Source organism: Saccostrea echinata, unplaced genomic scaffold (genome assembly GCF_033153115.1).
Source record: "Saccostrea echinata isolate AGI-Se365-2 ecotype Australia unplaced genomic scaffold, CSIRO_AGI_Sech_v1 ptg000054l, whole genome shotgun sequence".
In the NCBI taxonomy this organism is placed as follows: Eukaryota; Metazoa; Mollusca; class Bivalvia; order Ostreida; family Ostreidae; genus Saccostrea; species Saccostrea echinata.
This window is the reverse complement of record NW_026889803.1, coordinates 15551301-15574140: the sequence shown is the minus strand read 5'-3', so window position 1 is coordinate 15574140 and position 22840 is coordinate 15551301. Positions and strand designations below refer to the sequence as shown.

General features: G+C 31.9%; 1 protein-coding gene across 1 annotated transcript; it reads left to right on the top strand.

The window, feature by feature from the left end:
- Positions 1-3423: 3423 nt before the first annotated feature.
- Positions 3424-21270, top strand: LOC133205504 (WD repeat-containing protein 89-like). The gene is made up of 13 exons (XM_061341332.1): positions 3424-3545; positions 3988-4082; positions 4522-4606; positions 4818-4861; positions 5399-5510; positions 5745-5808; positions 6062-6193; positions 12027-12113; positions 12379-12423; positions 18318-18391; positions 20366-20468; positions 20806-20889; positions 21052-21270. Exons 1-13 carry the CDS (start codon positions 3424-3426, stop codon positions 21100-21102), a joined length of 1098 nt encoding a protein of 365 aa, XP_061197316.1. The 3' UTR covers positions 21103-21270.
- The last annotated feature ends 1570 nt before the right edge of the window (positions 21271-22840 follow it).

Below are 22840 nucleotides of genomic sequence, written 5' to 3'. Positions count from 1 at the left end.
TGTAATAAAAAATAATTACTTTCCACAAAGTTTTACTAAATAAGTCGTTGTAATTACAAAACAATTAAGCAAGATCTGCAATTAAGAATTCAGCCTATTCATGAATATTGATGAAGGAAGTGCGTAAACAGTATATAGACACGCATGTCCGCGGGAAATCATAGACAACGAGGAACGTTGCATTTTGACTACGATTTTGAATAAAAGTTAATATCTGTCATTACAGAGTAGATGGTTAATACTGGTTGTTTTCAAAGATAAGTATCTTTAAGCATAAAACGTATGCCATCCATGTCAAAAGTTATTTGTATACCAAACGGCCTACCTCGTTTTCTTGACCCCCCCTTTTTTTTATCAATATAAAAGTAGCGACGGTGTCACATGATGCATGAATTTAAATAGAGGCATTACTTTGCGTTCATTTCTAATTGTGTAATTTACAACATTTTCGTAACTTTATTTGGTAAACAAAATAAATAAATTTCCAATTTTATTTTTAACGGACGCAAGTTATAGTGTGTATATCCTTAATCTTCAAATCAATTGTGAATTAAACCTATCTTCAATTCTTTTGGAGATAGGTACAATTGAAGATAGGTATAATTGATTTGTAGAAACAATTATTTGAAGATAGGTTCAATTATTTGAATATATGTTAATTTTGGCGTTCCATACAACCTACTCCAATACCTGAGGACATACGCACTTGGTTTGAGAATGGTGTATTTGTGTTTTGCGTGTTTTTCTTTGTCTGCCAAAATACACTTATTAAAACTGATAAAAATTAAAAATCGCTGAAATTGGCATTATGAAAGATATCATATTTCTGGGTTTTTATATATATATATATATATATATATATATATATATATATATATATATATATATATATATATATATATATATATATATATATATATATATATATATATATATATATATATATATATACATACATATATACATATATACATATATATATATATATATATATATATATATATATATATATATATATATATATATAATATCTTTTTTTTTTTAAAATGTCAGCGTTTTTTGATTTTTTTTTTTTAATTTTTAATGAGTTTATTTAGACAGAGATAGAAAAACACACTATACACAAAATACATCATCTTGAAAATAAAAGCTTACAATTAAGTACCTGAGGATGCTTCCATATAATTTTGCCTTGCCGAAGCCTCTGCACGAAGCCTATCAGTGCAAATGCAATAAACGCATCAAAACGTATGAAACAAAAAGAAAAAACTAATTTAACTCAAGACATATTGCATGTAAAGTGTATATTTGTCATATCCCCAATCTTTTATGATTAGATATACTCCTATGAACGAGTTAACTATTTCTACTTTCGATTCCTTCACTTCCGCTTGAACCATGTGAGTTTGTTTACAAAATTAAATATTCTTCTTCTTTTTTTTTATTAATATATTCAATCAGTGCATAATATTTTTCAAAACATATTACTTAAGTCAGATACTCATCATATCATCATGCAATTGCTCAGAAAAACATAGTTCTAACATGATTAGCAGATACCTGGATACAACGTTACGAAATACTTCAAATAGAATGTCAGTGAATTTGAATAGATCGGTAGTCGGTACAATTACTCGGTTTGTTAAAAAAAAAAATACCCCCTACCTAAATAATTCACAGGCACCTGACATTATTTATTTTTCTTTTAATAAAAAAATATACTCCCTACTTAGATAATTCACTAGGTACAGGGAATATATATTTTTTTAATATTAAAAATAAATAACGTCAGGTGCCTGTGCTTTAGTGATACTTTTCAAAAAACAAAAAAAAAAACGCTTTCCGAGACATGTCTCCTTCAGAGCAATTGCAATCAAAGTTCTTAAAGTTTTTGGGCTATATACAACAGTTGATCTGTGACCAAACAGTTACTTTTTGAATGATATGACAAAGGAATCTAATTTTTTAACATTATAATTGATTGGTAATAAATCAGTACAATGCCAAGTGATTATACTTATCCATGCCTCATCAGACACAAGGTGGTGTACAGTTACTCAAACAATGGGAACACATCTTTTGCTTAAATTTGTTCAAAAACTATCTTGCTCAGGGTTGCATTTTAAAAAGTCCTTTGTACAAACATTAGTAGTCACATACTTGCAATTTTTTTTAAATTTTGAATAAAGAGCAGTCTTGCAAAATCTTGCATTAAAAAAGCTAAATAAAGCTACTTTGAGTAGCTAAATAAAGCTACTTAGGTAGTACTTGATATCGTGATTACTTAACTTAATGGAACTCTTTCGCAGTGAAGGAAGGAAATGTCTGTTAGCTGGGGACAATGTGCTGTTGCATACAACACAAAATCGAGCATTGTGGATATTTAAAGGGCAGATATGAAAAAAGTCCTGGTGAAATATCTTGCGAAACATTCGCTGAACCACGCTTATAAATTTTAAGAGAACCTAATGCTCATATTTAACATTTTTATTGATACTTTTTCAGTAAGCCGACTCTTCTAATTGAATTCAACCATTTCTTTCTGATAATTGTTACCTTTGGAAGCTGATGAAAAAAACCTTCTAAACTTTCCCAAGTAGACAACCTACTATTTGAAGTTCAACCCTTTGAAATACATTGTACTTTCGGAATACTAATTGTTCGATTTTCACTAAGTAAGTAATTCATGCCCCTGAAATCTCGGGAGATTTAGAGTTTCCTCGGCTTCGCCACAAAAGAGTGGCATTAAGTAAGACAACTGTGAGGTAATCATGATACTAAGTATTCAAGCTACATAGCTAAATGTAGTGATTGTGCTGGACCTGTATGTATTTCCTGGAAGTAATTTAATCTAACATTAAATAATTTTGAAAAAATTAACCTTAAATTTCCAAAAAAAAATTTTTTTAAAAAAACATTTTTTTTTGTTTTGTTTTCTAAGCCTGCTGCCTCCTCTCTTTTTTACAAAAATAGCCAGATTGAAATTAAAAAATAATTAACTGCATACTTCCTATACTCAATTCGATTTTAAAAATTCCTCTGCAGAAATTAAAAAATGTATGATATTCTTAAAGTCTGCAAAAAAGCCCTTGAATTAGACATTATGATTTCACAAATGAAATGTTGAGAACATCACACACATACCTTAACCCTTGATTTCTTAAGTTATTTAACACAATATTTAATAAAGGCATTTACCCGATAAACCCAGATAAACACATTAAATTTATCCCGAGTTGTCATAAAATTTAAAACAGAAAATTTGCATACTTCAACACATCCAGAATATGTATGTAAAATATTTCACACAAATTTGATCCCTTTATCTGTCAGTAATAAACTATACGTACATTGTTATTTTTCTAAATCATTTATGTTGCCTCATGCCTGTCCCTTGGATGATTTTCTTTTCAGCACATAAAAATGGCAAGTGTTGAAGAGAAGCTTAGTTCTCACCTTCAAAGTCTAAATCTGTGTGAAAAATCTGCTATAGCTCTAGAAAAAGTGGAAGAAAACTACATATTAGATGTTGCTGTACAAAATAAGTAAGTAGTTATGTAATTTCAATGGACATGTGAATCTATCTTCAGGGGATTTCATGCTTAAATATAATAAACACTTTATGCACTTTTCACACACCTTACTTGATTTAATCATCAATCTCAATATAATGGAAGCTTTTAAATTCTGATTGCACTCTATTGCTCTTCCATCTTTTACTTCCTTAACCCCCCCTCCCATTCCTATTCCCCATTTATTTACAGAGGTTCTTCTGTTTGATATTTTATTGATATGAAGTAAGATTTTCTGATATGCATGTATTATATATAAAATGCTTTACTTTTATTCATCTTGCCTAATTATTGTATTATTACTATATATGTATTCATTTTCAAAAGTCATTGAAGAAGGCAATTACTTTTTTTTTAATAATAATAATTCACATAAAATACCTCCTTCTACATGTTCACATTTTTCATTCTTCAGATCAGGAGATGGAAAACTGGTGGCTGCCACAAGTTCAAATCATGACATTCGTCTCTATCAGCATGCTGACTTGTCCGTGATTGGTAAACTGACAGGTATGAAAATATTAATCATTGAATCTTCCACATTAAGAGGAGACATTTTGGTTTTGATTAGGTTGTTTGACTGACTGTCACAAAATTATATACAGGCCAAAATTTTCTCACGCTTGATGAATTAAATTGAAATTTTAGTACATTGTCATACATATATAGAGATTGTCATGATCTTGAATGAAGGTCAAAGTCACTGCGAAATTATATGTTGAAATTATCATACTATTGCTAAGTCTGTAACTTTGTAACTATTGATAAAATACATTCAAATCCTTACCTGCTATTAATAAATGCCTGTCTTCAAGGTCATATAGTGACCTATGGCTAAGTACATATTATTTTTGTTGGTAAAACATTCCTTTTTTTAATTTTTTTAAACTCAACTCAAAATGGATACTTATGAGATGCTTGTAAATGCAGCCATATTTTTTTTTTCCAGGTCACACTGATGTTATAACTGGGATCCGGTTTGCAAACACAGAAGATAATGTTCTATATTCATCTGCCTTGGATAAATGTATCAAGTAAGGGAATACTGTTTTTTGATACTCTTTCAATTTCCTTCTGTTAAGTAGATGTATATATCTGCCTGAGTACTTAGAAATGAACAACTCCATTTACATGGTCAGCTCAACTTCATTTACAGGGATATTTTCTGTAGAACATTTTAAATAGAAATATTTACTTGTTTAATTTTGAATTAGTAACATTCTGCTAACGTATAGATTATTACAGATGCTGGGATGAACGTTCAGGAAAATGTGTCCAAAATTATGAAGGTATCTTAAAAGTTAACCCATAATTTTTTTTTTTTCATAATGATGTGACTTTATATTGGGAAGTAGTGGGACTGACAGAATGTACAATATTATATCTGTACTTATTTTAGCAGTACATGTAATATTATTTCAGTGCCTTTTGAATTGCTTCTTGCCTGTTAATTCAAGCACATACTAATGTATGATTAAAACAAATACCTTAATTACAGAAGCTTGTCTCCAGTTGCACTGATTTATAAATATATCAATCAGTTGAAGAGACAGATTGATTACACTATTTATGTACATTTACATTTGCTGAAATTTACATCATATACTGATTGAACTTTGAACCTTTTCAAATATACTTGCAATTATAGCTAAATACTAGTATGTCATCCCAAAATATAAATGTATAAGAATTTATGTAGGTCTCAAATCAATTCATCATAAAATATGTGTTAGAAATGAAGTTTATCAATAGTATAATTTTGTTCAACAATTTTAATGTGTACCTGAGTACAAGTGACTCATCTCTACAATACATGTTTTACAAAGCACCAGGAGAGATCAGAGGATTTAGCAGTTTTGATATCAACAGTAATGACAGAGTGATCGCTGCTGGAACAGAATGTTTGACTGCAGCGGAAGATGTTCACATTATCTTCTGGTATCAATCATTATAAATACTTTAAATTGTTTTGTAATAACCTGTTACTTATAAGATTAATTTGACCACAGAATTTAGTCAATTACATGTACATGTATATTTATATATATATGATGTATTGAATCTCTAAAAACAGTCTAAGATTGCACTAATACAGACAATTGCAGCCTATGAATAAGATACTATTTTGAATACTGTCATTATGAAATATTGTTATTTTCTTGAATAATAAAGGGACAGAAGGAAAACAGTTATATTGGGATCATACAGCGAAAGTCACCAGGACGATATCACACAGGTATATAATATATATTATAAATTAAGCAGTCAAAAGTTTTTAGAGTCAACAATTCTTAAAAGTTTATCTTCTTTACAATTTAAATACTCATGGTCTCAACAAATAAAAGATTTGTTTTTCTTTATGATTTATTATTTAAAAGTTTTTACACATTTTTGGTTGCAAGTGTTTTGATTTCACTATCTCTTATCTCTTGCACATAAAGATAATAGGTTCAAAAAGTAGAAGAATGAGTAATGCTTATTTCATACAGGTTAGATTTCACCCAAATCAGCCCGATAATCTCGCTACTGGTTCAACTGATGGTCTAGTATGTGTGTTTGACATTTCTCAGACATCAGAAGATGATGCAATTTCATGGACGTTCAATGCTGAATCATCTGTGGTTTGTATTTGTTTCCATATATACAACAAGAAATATGGGTTTTCTTTAGTTCATTCTAGTATATTTCACTGAAATTCACTCAGACTTAATTCTTCAAAGACAAAATAGTGTAAATATTATAATACAGGTTTATTTATTTGAAAATACTGAAATTATAGAGCTTTATTTGTCTTATGTTGCAATATTCCCAGTCAAATTATCTTAAATGTCAACATTCACATATTCATTTTGATAATATTAGAATTAATTTACTATATTACTAAATGAAGAACTTTGTAAAACCACATTCGATGAAGAAAATTAGCTTTTTTTAATTATTTTTCCTCTTCCTTTGTCCTCCTGCAAACTCTTCTTTCTTTTTATACCCCCCGCTTGAAAAGCAGGGATGTATAGTGATGGGGTGTCTGTTCCGTCCGTCTGCTATGCTTTAGGGTACAAATCTCTTATCCGCAACTCCTCCTATACCACTGAATAAGATATATCTTTATTTAAATTTATAATTTGATTGCTGGTCATGACACTGTTACACAGTATAGATAGTTTTCGATTGACACAATTTTAGCAAGAGTTATTTCCTGTTGGTCACCATATTGGAGGTATTCAAGCCCGAATTCCTTCATTATTCAACCAATTTAATCTTTTCATACTGGACAATTGGTGAAGATAACGCAATTTTTCTTACGAATTTATGTTAACACAAGCCTGCTTTAATTCGTTATTTTAGTATTTTAAAGATTTTCGCCCTTATTCTTCTGCCATACAAGTTTAAAATTGGTTGCTCAAAGAGGAAAATTCGCTCGTTAGACCTCCAATATGGCGGCCAACGGGAAATAACTCTTGCTAAATTCAGGCCTGTCAAAAACTATCTATTTAGAAGGTAAAACCCAAGCCAGAATGTTAAGATATATGAACATGTATATTCATTAGCCACAGGTTTGATTTTCATGTTCACCTTAAACCTAAGACAGCAATTTAGTTGAGCAAGCTAGTTGAAATGCCCCCTGGTTAGAATATCAATCATGGTCCTCCATTGTAATAATTTCACAATATGTTACAGTATGTTACTAGACTCTCAGATGTGGAAGGTAATAATTAATTTTCAATGTGCTGATACATAGGGTTAGTTACCTCTATATCAGAGTCTGATGATAACATATGTTTTTACAGCATTATTTCAAGTTGCAAGATTCATTTTTCTTGTAATCCCTTAGTCCTTTAATCCTGTTTTCCCCCAGTTTAATTTAGCCTTTTCAATTCAGTGATGTAAAACATATAGTTCTAAATTTTATTCCAGATAAACATTTCACACAATCAGTGAGGGGAATATTATAAAAGAGATGTTCACTTAAGTACATTGAAGTACTTATATTTAACAAAATTTCAACCAGTTGGTTTGTTGTGCTCACTATTCCCAGAAGCTGGTATATACTTCCCAATAGTGTTTTACACACTTGTACCAGAAGCTGGTATATACTTCCCAATAGTGTTTTACACACTTGTACCAGAAGCTGGTATATACTTCCCAATAGTGTTACACAATAGTCCCAGATGCTGGTATATACTGCCCAATAGTGTTACACACTTGTACCAGAAGCTGGTATATATTGCACATTATTGTTATTTCTTCTTACTGGATCTTTGAAATTTGAACGCAAAACAAGTATAATGGGAATAATGGTGAAATTAAAAGTCCAAGTCAATAATATTATGTAGGAAAAAATATGGCCTGATTGACGGGCGGTGTCCAGTGGAAAACAAAAGAGCACTATCAATGGAATCAAATTAAGTATCCAAGAAAAAACATAGACACATATAATCATAGACACAGTTATTGTCATTTTTTTGGTGATCACTCTTGCATCAAGGGTATTTTGTATGGCGCGTCTTTTCAGAATATGAAATAAGATTATCAAAACGATAGGAGTAGCATGCAGGATTTGTCTTTTGATGTGCTTTGACTTGAACTCTGCTAAAAGGTCATTTGAAGGCAGAAAGTTTTTCGTGTGCAATTGAAGAGAAGCGCAGAATGCTAAACCGACTAGAAAAAGGACAATGGAAAAGAACAACACGGTCTTGGATTTGATGTACTTCAAAGATAATAAAGGATATCTGAGAAGCAGAAATCGTAAACCTGCTAACTGAGCAACAAAGAAACCAGAAGTCGTTACGGCGGAAAAAGAAATGATAGTTGTAATTTGGCATTTTAGTGAACATTTTACGCTATCTGCTACATGGGGAAAATGAACGTTAAAAAGTATGTATAATATTATCAGCGAAACAAAGTTTTCAACAGTTAAAATTTTAATCATAGTTACTGTAGCTGATGAATGGACACTGCTTGAAAAGAGTCTGTAAATGGATAGTCCATTGGTGACGAAACCAATTAGAGCTAACGCTGAAGCAGCTATTCCGAGGACAAATGAAAGAGAATCTGTTGTGCAGTACCATACCGATTCACTCAGGTGTGCAGAAGAACAGCTTGGAAAGAAAACCATTTCTGTCACTGTGTAAACTTTCTCTTCAGATATGTTCCGGCCTACAGATTGATTAGTCTGTGTTGTAACATTGCCGTAAACGGAAGAATATGTTGAAGTTTCATTGAACAATTTCATTTTATCACTACTCAAATCAGGTTAAATCACAGATATCCAAATCAAAGTATTTAAAGCCTTAGCATATTTAGAGTTCATTATCCCAGATAGTAATGGGAAAAGCAATACCTTAAGTGATGCCAGTATTGAATTATGAATTATGTCGTTAATGTGCAAATAGCAATTGCCCTTGGCAGTTATGGAAAATTGAAATGTAGGACAGAATGCCGCAAAATCAATTTGTTATCACAGCTACTCGTACTTCAATGGTCATCTAATGGCCGTCCTTCAATTGCAAGTAAATAATAATTCAACTGCTAACGCCTTATCAATGTATTACAGGAACTATTAAAAATTCAACATACGACAGCCTAGTACATTTTTCAAGAACCATTAATTGCAACAATAAAACTGCTTTTCACAAGCTTTTATTTGTCTTTAAAAGAGGTACAATGCACTGTTGTAGTAGAAGAGATCCGAGTTAATTACCATTGCTTTCATTCCGGAGCACATTATATTTTGATTCATGATCTATACTTTTATTTAACGTAACGCGCGGGAGCTATATTTTGTGTGATAGACTGCAATGAAAGTGAATGCTATAAGCAAAAAACAAAAACAAAACAAAACAAAACAAAACCAAAATTAATTATTACTTTACCTTCTGCTAACATTTGGTCGATCTTATTGTAAATCTATTATGTATAATGAGGTTTTGTAGTTTTACGTGAAAAAGAATTAGGAATAACAATAATACAATCAGCAATCGCTAAATATTCTATTGACTTAATCGTTAAAAAATTTTCACAGTCACGTGAGATTTTTAATTGACAACTTCAAGGGGAAAAATGAAAGAGAGAAAACATTTGATTAGTGTAGATCTTTGGATCAATGAAAATGCGGGTTCTCGGTAAGTTAGATCACATTAAGTAAAATTTTAGCGACTAAAAAAGAGGCTCGGTCGCTTCGCTTCCTCAGCCCATTCGTAATTGCTAAAATTTTCACTTAAAGTGATCTAACTATACACAGCCAAATGTAAGGATACGTCTAATCTACTGTTGTTTACGTCCCTTGCGAGAATTGGCACTAATATAAGACGTACAAAAAACCTAATCTAAAGAGAAACATGTCTAATACTAGTAGTCATTCCATTGATATTGAATTATTATGATACGATTCACGGGTCACTTGAAAGCAGATAGACGTGAATTTCGTTTTTATAAAAATTATTTTATCTTATTTTTCTGCACTGAATACCGGAAAGAGTTTCACGACTTCAAGCATGACGTCGCGATATTTTATGACGTCGTTCTTTAAAATGTTACATTTTGCGACACAAAAGCAATTATCCACATTAAATAACGCGAAAACTAACCCGAAGACATATTGATTTTATCACATTGATTTATTTCACAGCAATTCTTAAATAAAATACCAAAGGGAAAACAATTTTGTCTGCACCAATTAAAAGTTATTGATATATTTTTAAACATAATCTTGCCTCAAAAAGAGCCGAAAACGACGTTTTTCTTATATAATTCAATAGAATACAGTCAAAAATGTTACGAAAACAATGGCATGTTTGAGATTTAATTACACAAATACGGTGCAGACGAATTTTATAAAATTTTCAGAGAATGTAAAACGAAGGTATAGGATTCATATAACTAATTTTTATGGTATGTTTTCGGACACTTTTAAATGGCCTGCAAACCCGCGACCTACGTTAAGCTGTGACTCCAAGATTTTGACTCGGTGCATATCTGCAGTGCAATTATTTGTATTTTTAGGTCACTAGAATCACTCAAATGACTATTGCTATCTGTTTTCGCCGTGCGTCATACGTTAATATTTGAACATTTTCAATTTCTTCTCTGAAACTACTGAATCAGTTTTAACCAATTTTGGCATATAGCATCATTTTTTTAATTTCATGGTCACCGTCCTACCTGGGACCTGAAGGGTAAGGCTAAAACCATTTAAATTAAAACAATCTTTAAAAATTCTTTTCTACTCATGGACATCAAGCTGTCAAACTGTTGGCATGATTGTAATAAGCATTGAGCCTTCAACCAAAATTTCGAAATATACGGCCCTTGGGTCAGGGGTTTTGGAGTTAGGGTGGGTCTTTCTAAAATATTGATCATAGCTATAGTAAAAATGCATGAATTCTTTAAAAAGCTCTCTACCCCTGCATATTCAGCAGACAAATAAATTGCATGGTTTTGATGAGTAAGAGTACCATTTCAAAATTGAATTGTGAAATTCAAAGCTCCTATAGTTCAGGTGTTCTGTTGTCAGGGCAGGGTTCATAACATGTAATAAAGTTAAAATTCATTATTTCTTTGAAAATCTTCTCTGCCCCTGTGCATTTAGCAATCAAACTATTAAATGCATTGGAATGATGAGCAAGGATACCTGTTCCAAAATTGTAAATTTCATGGCCCCTTTGGGCAGGAGTTTGGTGTTAGGGCGGGTCTCTATTCATTATGTAATGAAAAGCATGAATTCCTTAAAAATATTCTCTTCTCCTGGGTATTCAGCAGAGAAACTAATGCCATTGTTATGATGGGCAAGGGATGCCACTTCCAAAGTTGTGAAATTCTTAGCTCCATGATCAGGGGTTCTGCTCTAAGGACAGGGCTCTATTCATTATATAGTGAAAATGACATTTCTTTGAAAATCTTCTGTTTGTTGCTGATTACCAGACTTACTATTTTGTTAATCCCTGTATGATCATCTTTTTCCTCTTGTTTTGAGTTTCAGTGCATTTTGTCTTATTATTAGCATAAATCATTAATATAATTATTTACGACTCCATGGTTCTTAACCCGCGGAGTTGATCCTTCGTTCGGGATCGAATCCCACTGTGGGACGTGGAGACCGGTCCTTCGGATGAGACCGTATAAACCGAGGTTCCGTGTCGCAGTAGGTGCTGGCACGGAAAAGATCCCTTACTGCTCAATGGCCCTGAGTCCCGAGTATAGGTATAAATTTGCAGCTCTCTACCCGCAAGTGGTGGTGTCTCCATATGAGTGAAAAATTCTGGAAAGGGACGTTAAACAATAAAGAAAGAAACAAATAAATAATCTCCAAAAATCCGCTTATTCCATGTATTTGTTTTACATAATACATAAAACGTATATATATATATATATATATATATATATATATATATATATATATATATATATATATATATATATATATATATATATATATATATATATATATATATTCAGGCTAGAATCGGTTGGACTGGAGAGAAACAGACTGAAGTGTATTGTATCACACATGACGACTCGCTACAGGTCTGGGACTCTGTTGAAGTGAGTACAAGTATCACAGCCTTTATTTTTTGTAATTTCTTGGAAAGACGTCGATGCAGTCAGCCTGTAAAAAATTGAGTTAAGTTTGTCAGGGGTCCCACGGCCACGATTGGACAGAGGATCCCTGGCGTTGTGAGGAAGAACATTATCAAATGAAACTTCTTTTAAGTCATTACATATCATTAATCTGTACATGTATATGTTTATATTCTGTGAAGGTTTTCAGAAATATATTCCAATATATTATATTTTTGTCTTTTTTAAGGGAGATGATGTTGTAGAGAGAAGAAACGTCAGAGAAAAACTGCAGGTTAGTATACAGGAGAGACCACTCTTAAGATCTTAAAAACCTCGAGAATAGAGTTGTCTGTTTATTGCTTTAAAATTCTTCTAGCGGACAATGAACTTAAATCATTGTGGCTGATGTTGCATATCGATCAATCTTATTGAAAGGTAAATGTAGCTAAGAAAAAAAAAATATTTGGGAAGAAAAATATCAAACTTTTAACAATAACTTTGTTAAACACAAAATAAGTTTTCCCGTAATGTGAATAATTATTGGAGCATAATTTTTTGTGCATTGTTGGAACATGAAGTTTTTTGCGCTTACTCAATTCCGACAATGCAAAAACTATTCAAAAAAGGTGATACACCCACTAAATGGTAATATTACTTGTCAAAAATTTGTTTTAAAACAATTAAGTATAGTTTTCGAGAGAAGTTTTTTTTTTCATTAAAAACCTAATGATAAAGAATATTGCATGTGTGCTGCATTATTTTGATATGTCAGTTATTCTAGAAAGAACCCTCAACGAAGGACAGCACCTCATAAACTTCTGACACACTGACAACGTCTAGAAGTGAAGTATTGGGGAATCCTTCTTCGTGACCGTATTTTAAACCGACTTATTGAAAATATTATCTTAAGGTCAGAAGCCATTGTAAATTTTTCTCAATCTCATCCAAATCTCGTTTTATCTCGCGAATCTTTTTATATAATATTCCGGAGCTGTAAAATGATTTATGAAGTTCCGTGTCGCATGGGGCTTCCTCTGCTTGAACTATTGTACAGTATGAGATTTGTATCTGTGAATATGTATGGAATACAACGATGCGCTAACGTGAACTTTTGACAATATCTTTAACTGTTATTGCCGGTAAAGGTCAATTAAAATTCTGTCATTAGACGTGTTAAGGAATTTCAATTGATTTGAATGCAGAGCATATGGGAATTCACATTTTTTAAAAAGAAGATTCCTTTTCTTTAAATATGTAATTCTTGTTTTTATCTGAATTGCCTCTTTTCATTATTGTGAAGTGCTTTGCTTTTACTTTCTTTGAAGTCCTGAGTTAGGTACATTTATTATTTGACTCTGCATGATGTAAATTTTGCTTTATTTACACTGCCAGAATGCAGTAAAATCACGCGAAATGAAATTCAATCTGAGATTTTTTTTTAAAGTTATGATTTTTTCTACATTTATGTCTTATAGATTTTAAAAATTTATATGCATGATCATTAATTCAACAATGATTGAGATTTATAAAGTGATAAAGACCTAACCCTAAGAGTCTATAACAAGTATATTCTTGCAAAAGTTTAATGTGTCAAAAAGAGTTTAACGTATTCGATAGGATTCACACAAATTAAACAATATTGAACATAACATTGTTCAACGAATTTGATACTATAAAACGAATACAAGGACATATTGATGAATAATAATCAATGTCTTCCATACTCTCTGACGGGCAACATCTTCCAAAATAGTGTAATCAGAATTATAAATCACGAGTCAATAAGTCTCAGTATTCGACTTCAGAAATTTAATAGCTTTTTATTCTTTGTGTCTACTATTATCTGATTCCAGTTAATGTAAAATAGACACTGAATTATGTGATGGAGCATTCTATTCTGTTAATGCCCCATCTATGGACATTGACTTGTTATATTTGGGAAAAAAACCGTTAATGTTGGTTTTATTTTTAGATTAATGTTTCTGTTCAGTCAAATGGGGTTAACGTTCGAGTTCTTTCCAGAAGAAACTAAATTCGAAATCATTTCATGGAATGGTCATTCAAGTTGCTTTAAAAGGAAAATAATGAAAGTGAAATGGATATGTGATCAATAACAACATAATTTATAGAACAATTAGACAGTTTGATGAATTTTTTAATAACAATATTATAGTCCGAAATAAAGTTCCATCAGCTATTGTGGTATTACCAGGTTAACTTCAAATGTAATACATATACTTTGTTTAAATTAATTAAGTAGCCAAAATATGCAATTCATGTATTATTTTTCATTTTGGTATTCGTGCGACATTTGAGAAATCTGTCCGTGTTCTTACCATAAGCTTTCTGAATATTTTCTTTGGAGGTTAATAAATGCTTCAGGTAGCGTATCATTAACAAGTTGTTATGCTGTCAGTAAGGTATAGCAATAATTAAAAAAGAGGTAATAAACTCGTCGATAATTATACTTCAGCGTAGTCGATACTTCCTAAGTAACTAATGGACTTTCCAAGCGTGCCAATATCACATCTTTCAGCTATTTCAGTAAAAAAAAAATTGGGCTTTTCCAGAGACACGTTTGCAGGTAAATAACGTTCATGATAGAATCGATTAAACGGGTAGCGTAAGGATTTCAATCAAGAACACTGAACATTTACAAGTGCTCAACAAACAATTACTTTGACGATATATTTAACGCGTCAGCAGCTTGCATCAACAATTGTGATTAAAAGCCGGTGCTCTGTCAAAGAATTACGTCAGTATTATCATGCAATTCATTACAATTTTGCTGAAGTTATTATTTATTAATTCCGCAATAGATTTTAAACACCTGCGATAATTTGTATTCCAGATATTATATTTTTACCCCATTTATTGTTGCTGAAATAACTGATAAACAAGGTACTTGTATATATATATAGAGGATATTCAATGTTTTGTAGATGAATATGGAATTTATTTCACGAGTGGGACAGGATTTTTTGAGATTTTCACGAGTGCGAAGCACGAGTGAAAATATCAAAAAATCCTGTCTCACGAGTGAAATAAATTCCATATTCATCTACAAAACATTGAATTTTCTGTTTATTACATTTTCTTTGATTTTCCCTTTGCCTCTGTCTTTTCTTAACACAGTGTCATAGGCTTGACGTCATAGTTTAGCAGTTGTGTAATTGAAAACATTACATAGCATGGATTTTAGCAACATATTTATGAAGACACTTGCAGTTTTAGCTCTATCAAGATGCTTAGGTACTATCTCTATCTTATGACAGGCCAGAAATTATTTTTTACTTACTTTGATATCCTTTCACACTGTGAGAGAATATCATTTTGGTATCCTTTCACACTGTGAGAGAATATCACTTTTATTCAATAAATAAATCACAGTATTTCACTGTTGAAAATGTAGTAAATATTGGTATTTTCTTCTTCTTCTTTTTTACTCCAAAAATACATTTCCTTACATGATTACATTATTTTGCCTGACGTGTTTCATACCAATTGTTAGGCCTTTGGTTTTTAAACTAATTTTGACTACGGAATGATCTGTCTACCTGATCAATACTTAGGGCTCACGGCGGGTGTGACCGGTCAACAGGGGATGTTTACTCCTCCTAGGCACCCGATCTCACCTCGAAATTTCGGGAGTTGGTCAGTTCACAGATTTGTATTGTTTGTAGATTTTTTTGAGATCGACCATTGTTCGTTCTCTTCACCTTTTTCATTACATACAAACTACAATAAAAAGACGCTTATCACTGATGGTTCATTTATATATATATATGTATAAAAAATTCAAATGATTGCTGATTCAATTTTCTGTTAACCGGAGCAAATACTTGAACATTCTTCGTTTTTGGTTGTTTTGAATTGCCTGTATTGTCATGTCCGTATGTAAAGTTGAGTGTTTTGAGCAGAAAACTGATTACAAAAAAAAACGACCAATAAAAAGTACTTAAACTCAACTTTTTGTGTTTTTATCTATTTTTGCCAGTAGGTTAAAGAGCTTCAAAGCTTATGATTCTATTTAATGCATATAATTCGACTATAAATAAAATTTACCACCACCACTACTACTACTATCTATTATTACTTATAGTCGAAGCGTAGAAAAACAACCTTGAAATTTAAAATTTTGTTGACTTAGAATCATCGATCTAAAATGAAAGCAACTAAAGATTTTGATCTCCGTTCTCCTTATCATTGTATAATCTGATCGTAAACGTGACGAAGAAAAAGAAACATGCAATCAGTTGAGAGAATAACAAATCTTATTTTGGTTAACATTCGTGTACTCTTGGTATAAATAGAGCGAATCTCTTCAACACACCAAAGAATGTCATGAAGTACAAGTGTCAGCCCATGTTTGTTTTTTGATAAAATTTGGGATTGAAATTTTGATCATTTTTAACTCATCTGTCAAGTATCTCGACATTTATTTTACAAGGGTAATAACACCAAGAATGGTGGAAACAAATCTAAGCTTGGATAACGTTTAATCACAGTAAACGGCAACTGAATTGCAAAATAAAAATGGCAACAGAGTCTGTCTGCAAGGATCACTTCATTTCTCTTGAGTATAATAACTCTGTGATACACATTGACGGTGTGTTTCTGTGTTTCATTCAAGCATATTAAGAGTTAAGTCGGTACATATTGTTGGGTTTAGGCTGTTTCAGTAGTGCTGTAGATTTTCTCTTTATGTTGGCTATCTGCGATTTTCTTTGGAGACTGTTAGGGGATTAGCAGATTAACAATCTCTCTGATAATGAGAGGTTGGTCCCCCTGGGAGCTCTATGAAGTTCATCATAACGAAGTTTTTTGTCAGCTGTTGAGAGTTATCTTTGATAATCTATAAAGCTGGCCTTGACTCTTTTTTTTCATCTTGAACTTTAGGATGAAATGATAAAAGCAGAAATGTCCTAATATAAAATATACCAAAGTTTAGAGATAGATACTGTACGTAATTTTAGAGAATTTTTCTAAATGATCTTATTGCTTTAGAGGTTAAGACATAGAGTCGCGGAAGACGTTACACTGGATAATGGATTAGAAAAGGTTCTTAATTCCATTGTTCGATTCTCTATTTTTTAATCCTTTTAAGGTTCAGAATGTTCGTCAAACATAAATGGTCAAGTAAATTCTTTGCAGGAACATTCCAATGATTTAGCAATTACTCCCGGCATAATGGCTCAAAGGAGTCTTTTTTCAAATTCTTTTTGTTTAGAAATCGGTCAGCGATCTAGGATTGAGGAAACAAATTTATTTGAACTTTGACAGCTGGACATTGTGCATATGTCATGAACCATGTTGTTTCGTCGAACTACATCGAATACCTTGAATTCAGTTCTCACAGCATGTGTACTATATTTGAATCAAACTCTTTCAGTAAAGTGCAAAAACAAATGTTAAGAATTTCCCAGGAAGGATATGTATTTGTATTCTACTTCTGTCTATACTTTTATGGTCTCGTCTGTTAGAGGTTGATAGCCATCTTTTACACTGTAATGAAGTTGTCTTCTAGGTCAAGTAAATTTATTAACGGTCTGCCAACATAAACTCTAAGTTGGTCTTGAAGTGTAGCAATGTATTCAATGGGCACGAACTTGACTATTGTAGTTTTTGATAACGTTTCATTCAAGTCTATGTATTTTACACAAAAGGTTTATAAATTGCAAAGTTCAGTATAATATTGTAGTCTTGCTTATAAAACAAAGATGGATATCCAATATTTTGGGATTGCAAATATGTTCCAACTCACATGTTTATATCATTATTGTAGATAAGAGAATTAAAAGCAATTTAAAAAAGAACAACTGAATTTGATAATTAATATTGCCTAACAAGAATAAATTTCATTCAAATGCAGACTAATACCTGGTATTCAAACTTAATAATACACATAAAGAATAAGTCTTTAAACAATTTAACCATTTCTTAATGGACATTTTTGTAATTTGACTTTGAGAACGAAACATTAGAAATAATTTTTTTGATTGAAATTGCAAAGCAAGAATAAATTTTCATTTCAAATTGGAACAATCCCCGGCATCAAAACTAAATAGTAGATGTGGAAAACAATTTATCAATTTTTTATGTGCTTTTTTGAGAATGAAATATTTAGTGCTTATTGAAATTAAGCTGTGAATTCCTGTTTATTTGTTAATATTTTTTTTTAACAAGGGCACTGAGACAGTGGACTACATGGTGGATTGTTTGTATACAGACAAGTTGTATCTTGTGATGGGCACTCACAGGTTGTACAATATATACTTGCACTTTTCACTTCAGATACACATCCGTGTGTATTTTATCTTCATCTCCTATAGCACTGTCTGGTTTTATAATGTATTTGCCATCTGTCTCCGATTGCTGGTACTATAATGTTTGGTTTTTGTTATAGAAGAATGATTTTTTTTTCTTTAAAATCAATTCATTTTATTTATGCATGATAATTTCGAATGTGTAACCTTACGTTATGAAGAATTTTTTCAGAATTTTCTAGCATCATAATTCGCATAAACCTGAATTAAAGTCGCTTTCTTTATTTCATAAAGTGAAAAAAATATAGCAAATCGTAATTTTAATTATAATCGTAAGAAGTACAGTTATTTACTTCTGTTGATGTATGAAGTGATACAAGTACACATCGAAGACAGGGATTTAATAGAAATAAAATTAAAAAAAAACTCTTTCTGCAAATTCCCACGTACTCCAAAGTGTAGATTACCTCAAACAACATTCAAGACACAATGTTATTTTGTTATTTCTTAACATGAATTAAACAACTATGTTCTTTTGGAGGTCTTATTTCGCTTAAGATAGACGATTCTGTGAGTGTACTTTTATTGAATATTTATGTCTAAACTCAGCCTGTTTTTCATTTAACAGATTAATTAAAGACGCAATGTTTAAGTTTCAAAACAATGTCATTTTATTTAGCAATCTGTTCTCTCAGTTCATCATTTTACGTCACGTTTGATCACCATAGAGATTTTTTTTTTCATTGTATTTACATGCATAAAGAATATCAGTGCAGAATTTTAGTATTAAACCGTGGTGATGCATTTGTCTATGATCTTGGTCTTCTTCAATATTAGACCTTAAAAACCGAGGTCCGGTGTCAAGGTAGGCGTTGATACGATAAAGAAACTCACTGCTCAATGGCCTTAAGTGCTGAGTATAGGTCTAAATTTGAAGCCCGTCACCGGCATGCGATGACTTCTCTAAATGCGTGAAAAATTAATTCTCGAATGGGACGTTGAACAACACACAATCAATCTTCAATATTAGTTTTCTGTCACCCACGTGGTGGAGTCGTTAGGGTTACGCTTTAGAGTCGCGGCACAATGAGATATCCTTACGTCGCTGGTTTGAATCCCACTGCGGGAAGTGGAGACAGACATTTGGAAGAGACTGTATAAACCGAGGACTGGTATTACAATAAGTACTGACACGAAAAGACCCCTTACCGCTCAATGACCATTAGTGCTGATTACAGGTGTAAATTTGCAATCTTCCACAGGCAACTGGTGGCGTCCCAATAGCGAAAAATTCTCGAAGGGGCGTAAAACAAAATAATGGTTTTTTTCGACCAGTTTGAGGTTTTGATTTAGATGCAACACTTCTATATGCATGAATATACATTGAAAACCATTCACAATAGCAAGAGATGTCATAAATTATAAATTCAAAGACAGTATTAATTGCTTGTTTATAGTTTATTCACCTTGGTGTTTTTGCTATGCCTTTATGATCAAAGAGTTGTTAATTAGCCCCCAAGTAGCATGCTATAGTTATGGATTAAGATTCTAGTGATTTTAACTTTGTTGTTAGTCACCGCAGAAATAAGATGTACCGGTGTCTAATCATGTATAAAATAATTCTTGAGAAAAGATTTTGTAATTTGAAGTTGAAATTCATCTTGCTATGGGGAGGAAGACCTTGCAAGCGTATGAGAAAAGGAAAAACAATTTATTCCTGAATTGTTTTGTTTTTAGCGAAATCACAATCATATGTTTGAAGTAGTATATTTTGTCTGTCTAGGATTTATGAATGAAGTATTACAGCCTTGCAAAAATTATTACACAGACTAAACAATCCATCACTGTCGTGAAGATGAGCTGATGACGTCACTTTGGCAGGCTGATCTCTTCTTGTTTCTGCAATCTGCATGTAAATAGAAAGAACATGATTTTGTTAACTCGTAATGATGTATTGCTTGTTTACAGTGGCGACCTTAAAATTATGACTATAGACGATCCAGCAAGCGTCGTCAAAACTCTTAAAGGCGGCCACAAAGCAACTGTGCGATGTTTACACTGGGATGATACGGTATATAACATTTAAAACTTTACTATATTTCCAACAAAATTTTAAGTGTTTAATTATGAAAAGTTTTTATATTAGAAATGGCATATGACATTTCAACAGCTGAGGAGATGTGAGGTTTTCATGCGCTTCTTGCATCATAATATCTTTCACTTTTGCATATGAAAAAAGGATACTCAGTTATAAAGTTCTTTTACATCATAAACTGGGAAAAAAGGGGGAACATGATTAAAAAGCAGGAGGTATATCAAAGTAAAAATATTCTTAAGACGTTGAGATTGTTGAGTAAGGTTGACTGCGGAACACATAGTTGAGCTTTGTTTCTTCGTATTTTTTGGAGACCCACACGTTGTTAACGGGAGCGGAGGACTCTTTGTTGTGTAAATGGAGTGACTGTGTGCAGCAGATGGCGGACAACAAAAAAGTGAGTGGTAGACCTTGGCGACAAAGAAGCCGGCATTAATGTTATGGTGAAAGCTTTCACATATCAATGCTAATCTCAAAATAGAAAAATTAATTCAGTTAAGTAAACATACTCGTCTATATTTGGACTTTTAATGATTGAAATAACTCTTATTTATTTTAGGTCAAGTTGAAAATGAAGAGAAAAGAACCAAAGAAAGCAAAACCCTATTGAAACTTGAGTGTTTTGAATATGTTAGAAATAAACTGTTCAATAACATTTTATTAAAAGAATTGTTTTTATCTTCGAACAAGGGCTTTTAGAAAGACTCTTGAATATTTGAAGCATGAATTTGTAAAAAGACTGTAATAAAGAAGAAAAGAATAAACTTCAAAATGAAAATATTAATTGTGCAAATCTATTTAAACCTTTCGAATTTCTTATTTAATTATTATAGTAGCTCGCACAGGTCACATACAGTACATCGGTCCCTATCTAACATTCGTGCGATGTTTAGAACAGAGGAATTTTTCCTTATATATTTAATGACACAAAAGGTGTATAATTAACGTATTATGAGGTAGCTCTAGTTCATTATAGAAAAAGCTTGCACATTGTATCAGTAACTATATGACAGTGCGGAGAGGTCACTTCGAAGATAATAAATTTTGGATGTGGCCGATTTTTTCGAACCGAATGAGCGGCCGGATTAGCCGTGTTGTGATATTGACAGGTGGTATTAGAAATAAGAAAGCTTATCTTGAACATGTTCATGCGACATTTGCGATTATTCTTAAGCCTTAAATTCTGATTACTAATATGTTCGTGCAGATTGTACAATATGTCCACTGAGGTGTATATAAAACAGTACACCTAGTTGGAAAAATTGCGTAAATGCAAATGACATAATGCAATACTAGAAATATTGATTTCAAAACTTACCGGTAGATATACTTTATATTTTGTATCAGCGATCTTGGATTTTATATTGCAATAGCTAATTTAATCTCTATATGAGAAGTTGCCCATTTCACTTTTACATTATTAAAATGAGCTTTCATGAAAAAAGAGAAGAAAACTAATGAAAAATACTCATTTTAAAGTAAAGACTTTGATCCTGTTCATTGAATAAATATGCCTTTTCAAAGTATATTACTCTAAAAGTACATTACTCTATAACCGTATATAGACTCCATATATACGGTTAAAATGGATGTAATCCCAATTCATTGCACTAAAATGTTCCTTTATTTTGTGAACATTACTACGTATTACTACTTAATGTATTTTGTTGTCAATTGTAGCTTTGGAACTTTGTACATTAGCCATCCTTCCCATTTTGAATGTGGAACAATACAATGTATATTAAATATATATATATAACATAATTCAAGCCTACACCCCGACATCAAATGTTGAAAATTTCTGGACTTCAGAATTATTTCACGAACAACACTGTGACGTGGGTATTTGAATATGTGCAATAGACGTAACCGTTCAATTGTTCTTTTTTTTTTTATTATTTAAGGTCGTAATAGTCCATTTCCCTGTTTATTTTTATACCCCTGCTTGAAAAGCGGGGGTATATTGTGATTGGAGTGTCTGTCCTTCCGTACCTCCTTAACACTTTTTGGGTACCCATCTTTTATCCGCAACTCCTTCTATCCCACCGAATAAAATTTAATGACACTTTCATAGAATCGTTATTACACAGTGCCATTGTGCACCTCCTATTTCATTTTTGATCGGATAGATAAATAGGGTTATCCATAGCAAAATATGGACATGCACTGCCATTCTTTATATAACATAGGGGTACCCATCTTTTATCCGCAACTCCTTCTATCCCACCGAATAAAATTTAATGACACTTTCATAGAATCGTTATTACATAGTGCCATTGTGCACCTCCTATTTCATTTTTTTATCGGGTAGATAAATAGGGTTATCCATAGCAAAATATGGACATGCA

Excerpts from the sequence above, each read along its gene's own strand:
- LOC133205504 (XM_061341332.1), top strand. The coding sequence starts at position 3,424 with ATGGCAAGTGTTGAAGAGAAGCTTAGTTCTCACCTTCAAAGTCTAAAT. Across the intron at positions 4,083-4,521 it reads CGTGATTGGTAAACTGACAG|GTCACACTGATGTTATAACT; the intron begins GTATGAAAATAT and ends TTTTTTTTCCAG. Across the intron at positions 18,392-20,365 it reads CTTGTGATGGGCACTCACAG|TGGCGACCTTAAAATTATGA; the intron begins GTTGTACAATAT and ends GCTTGTTTACAG.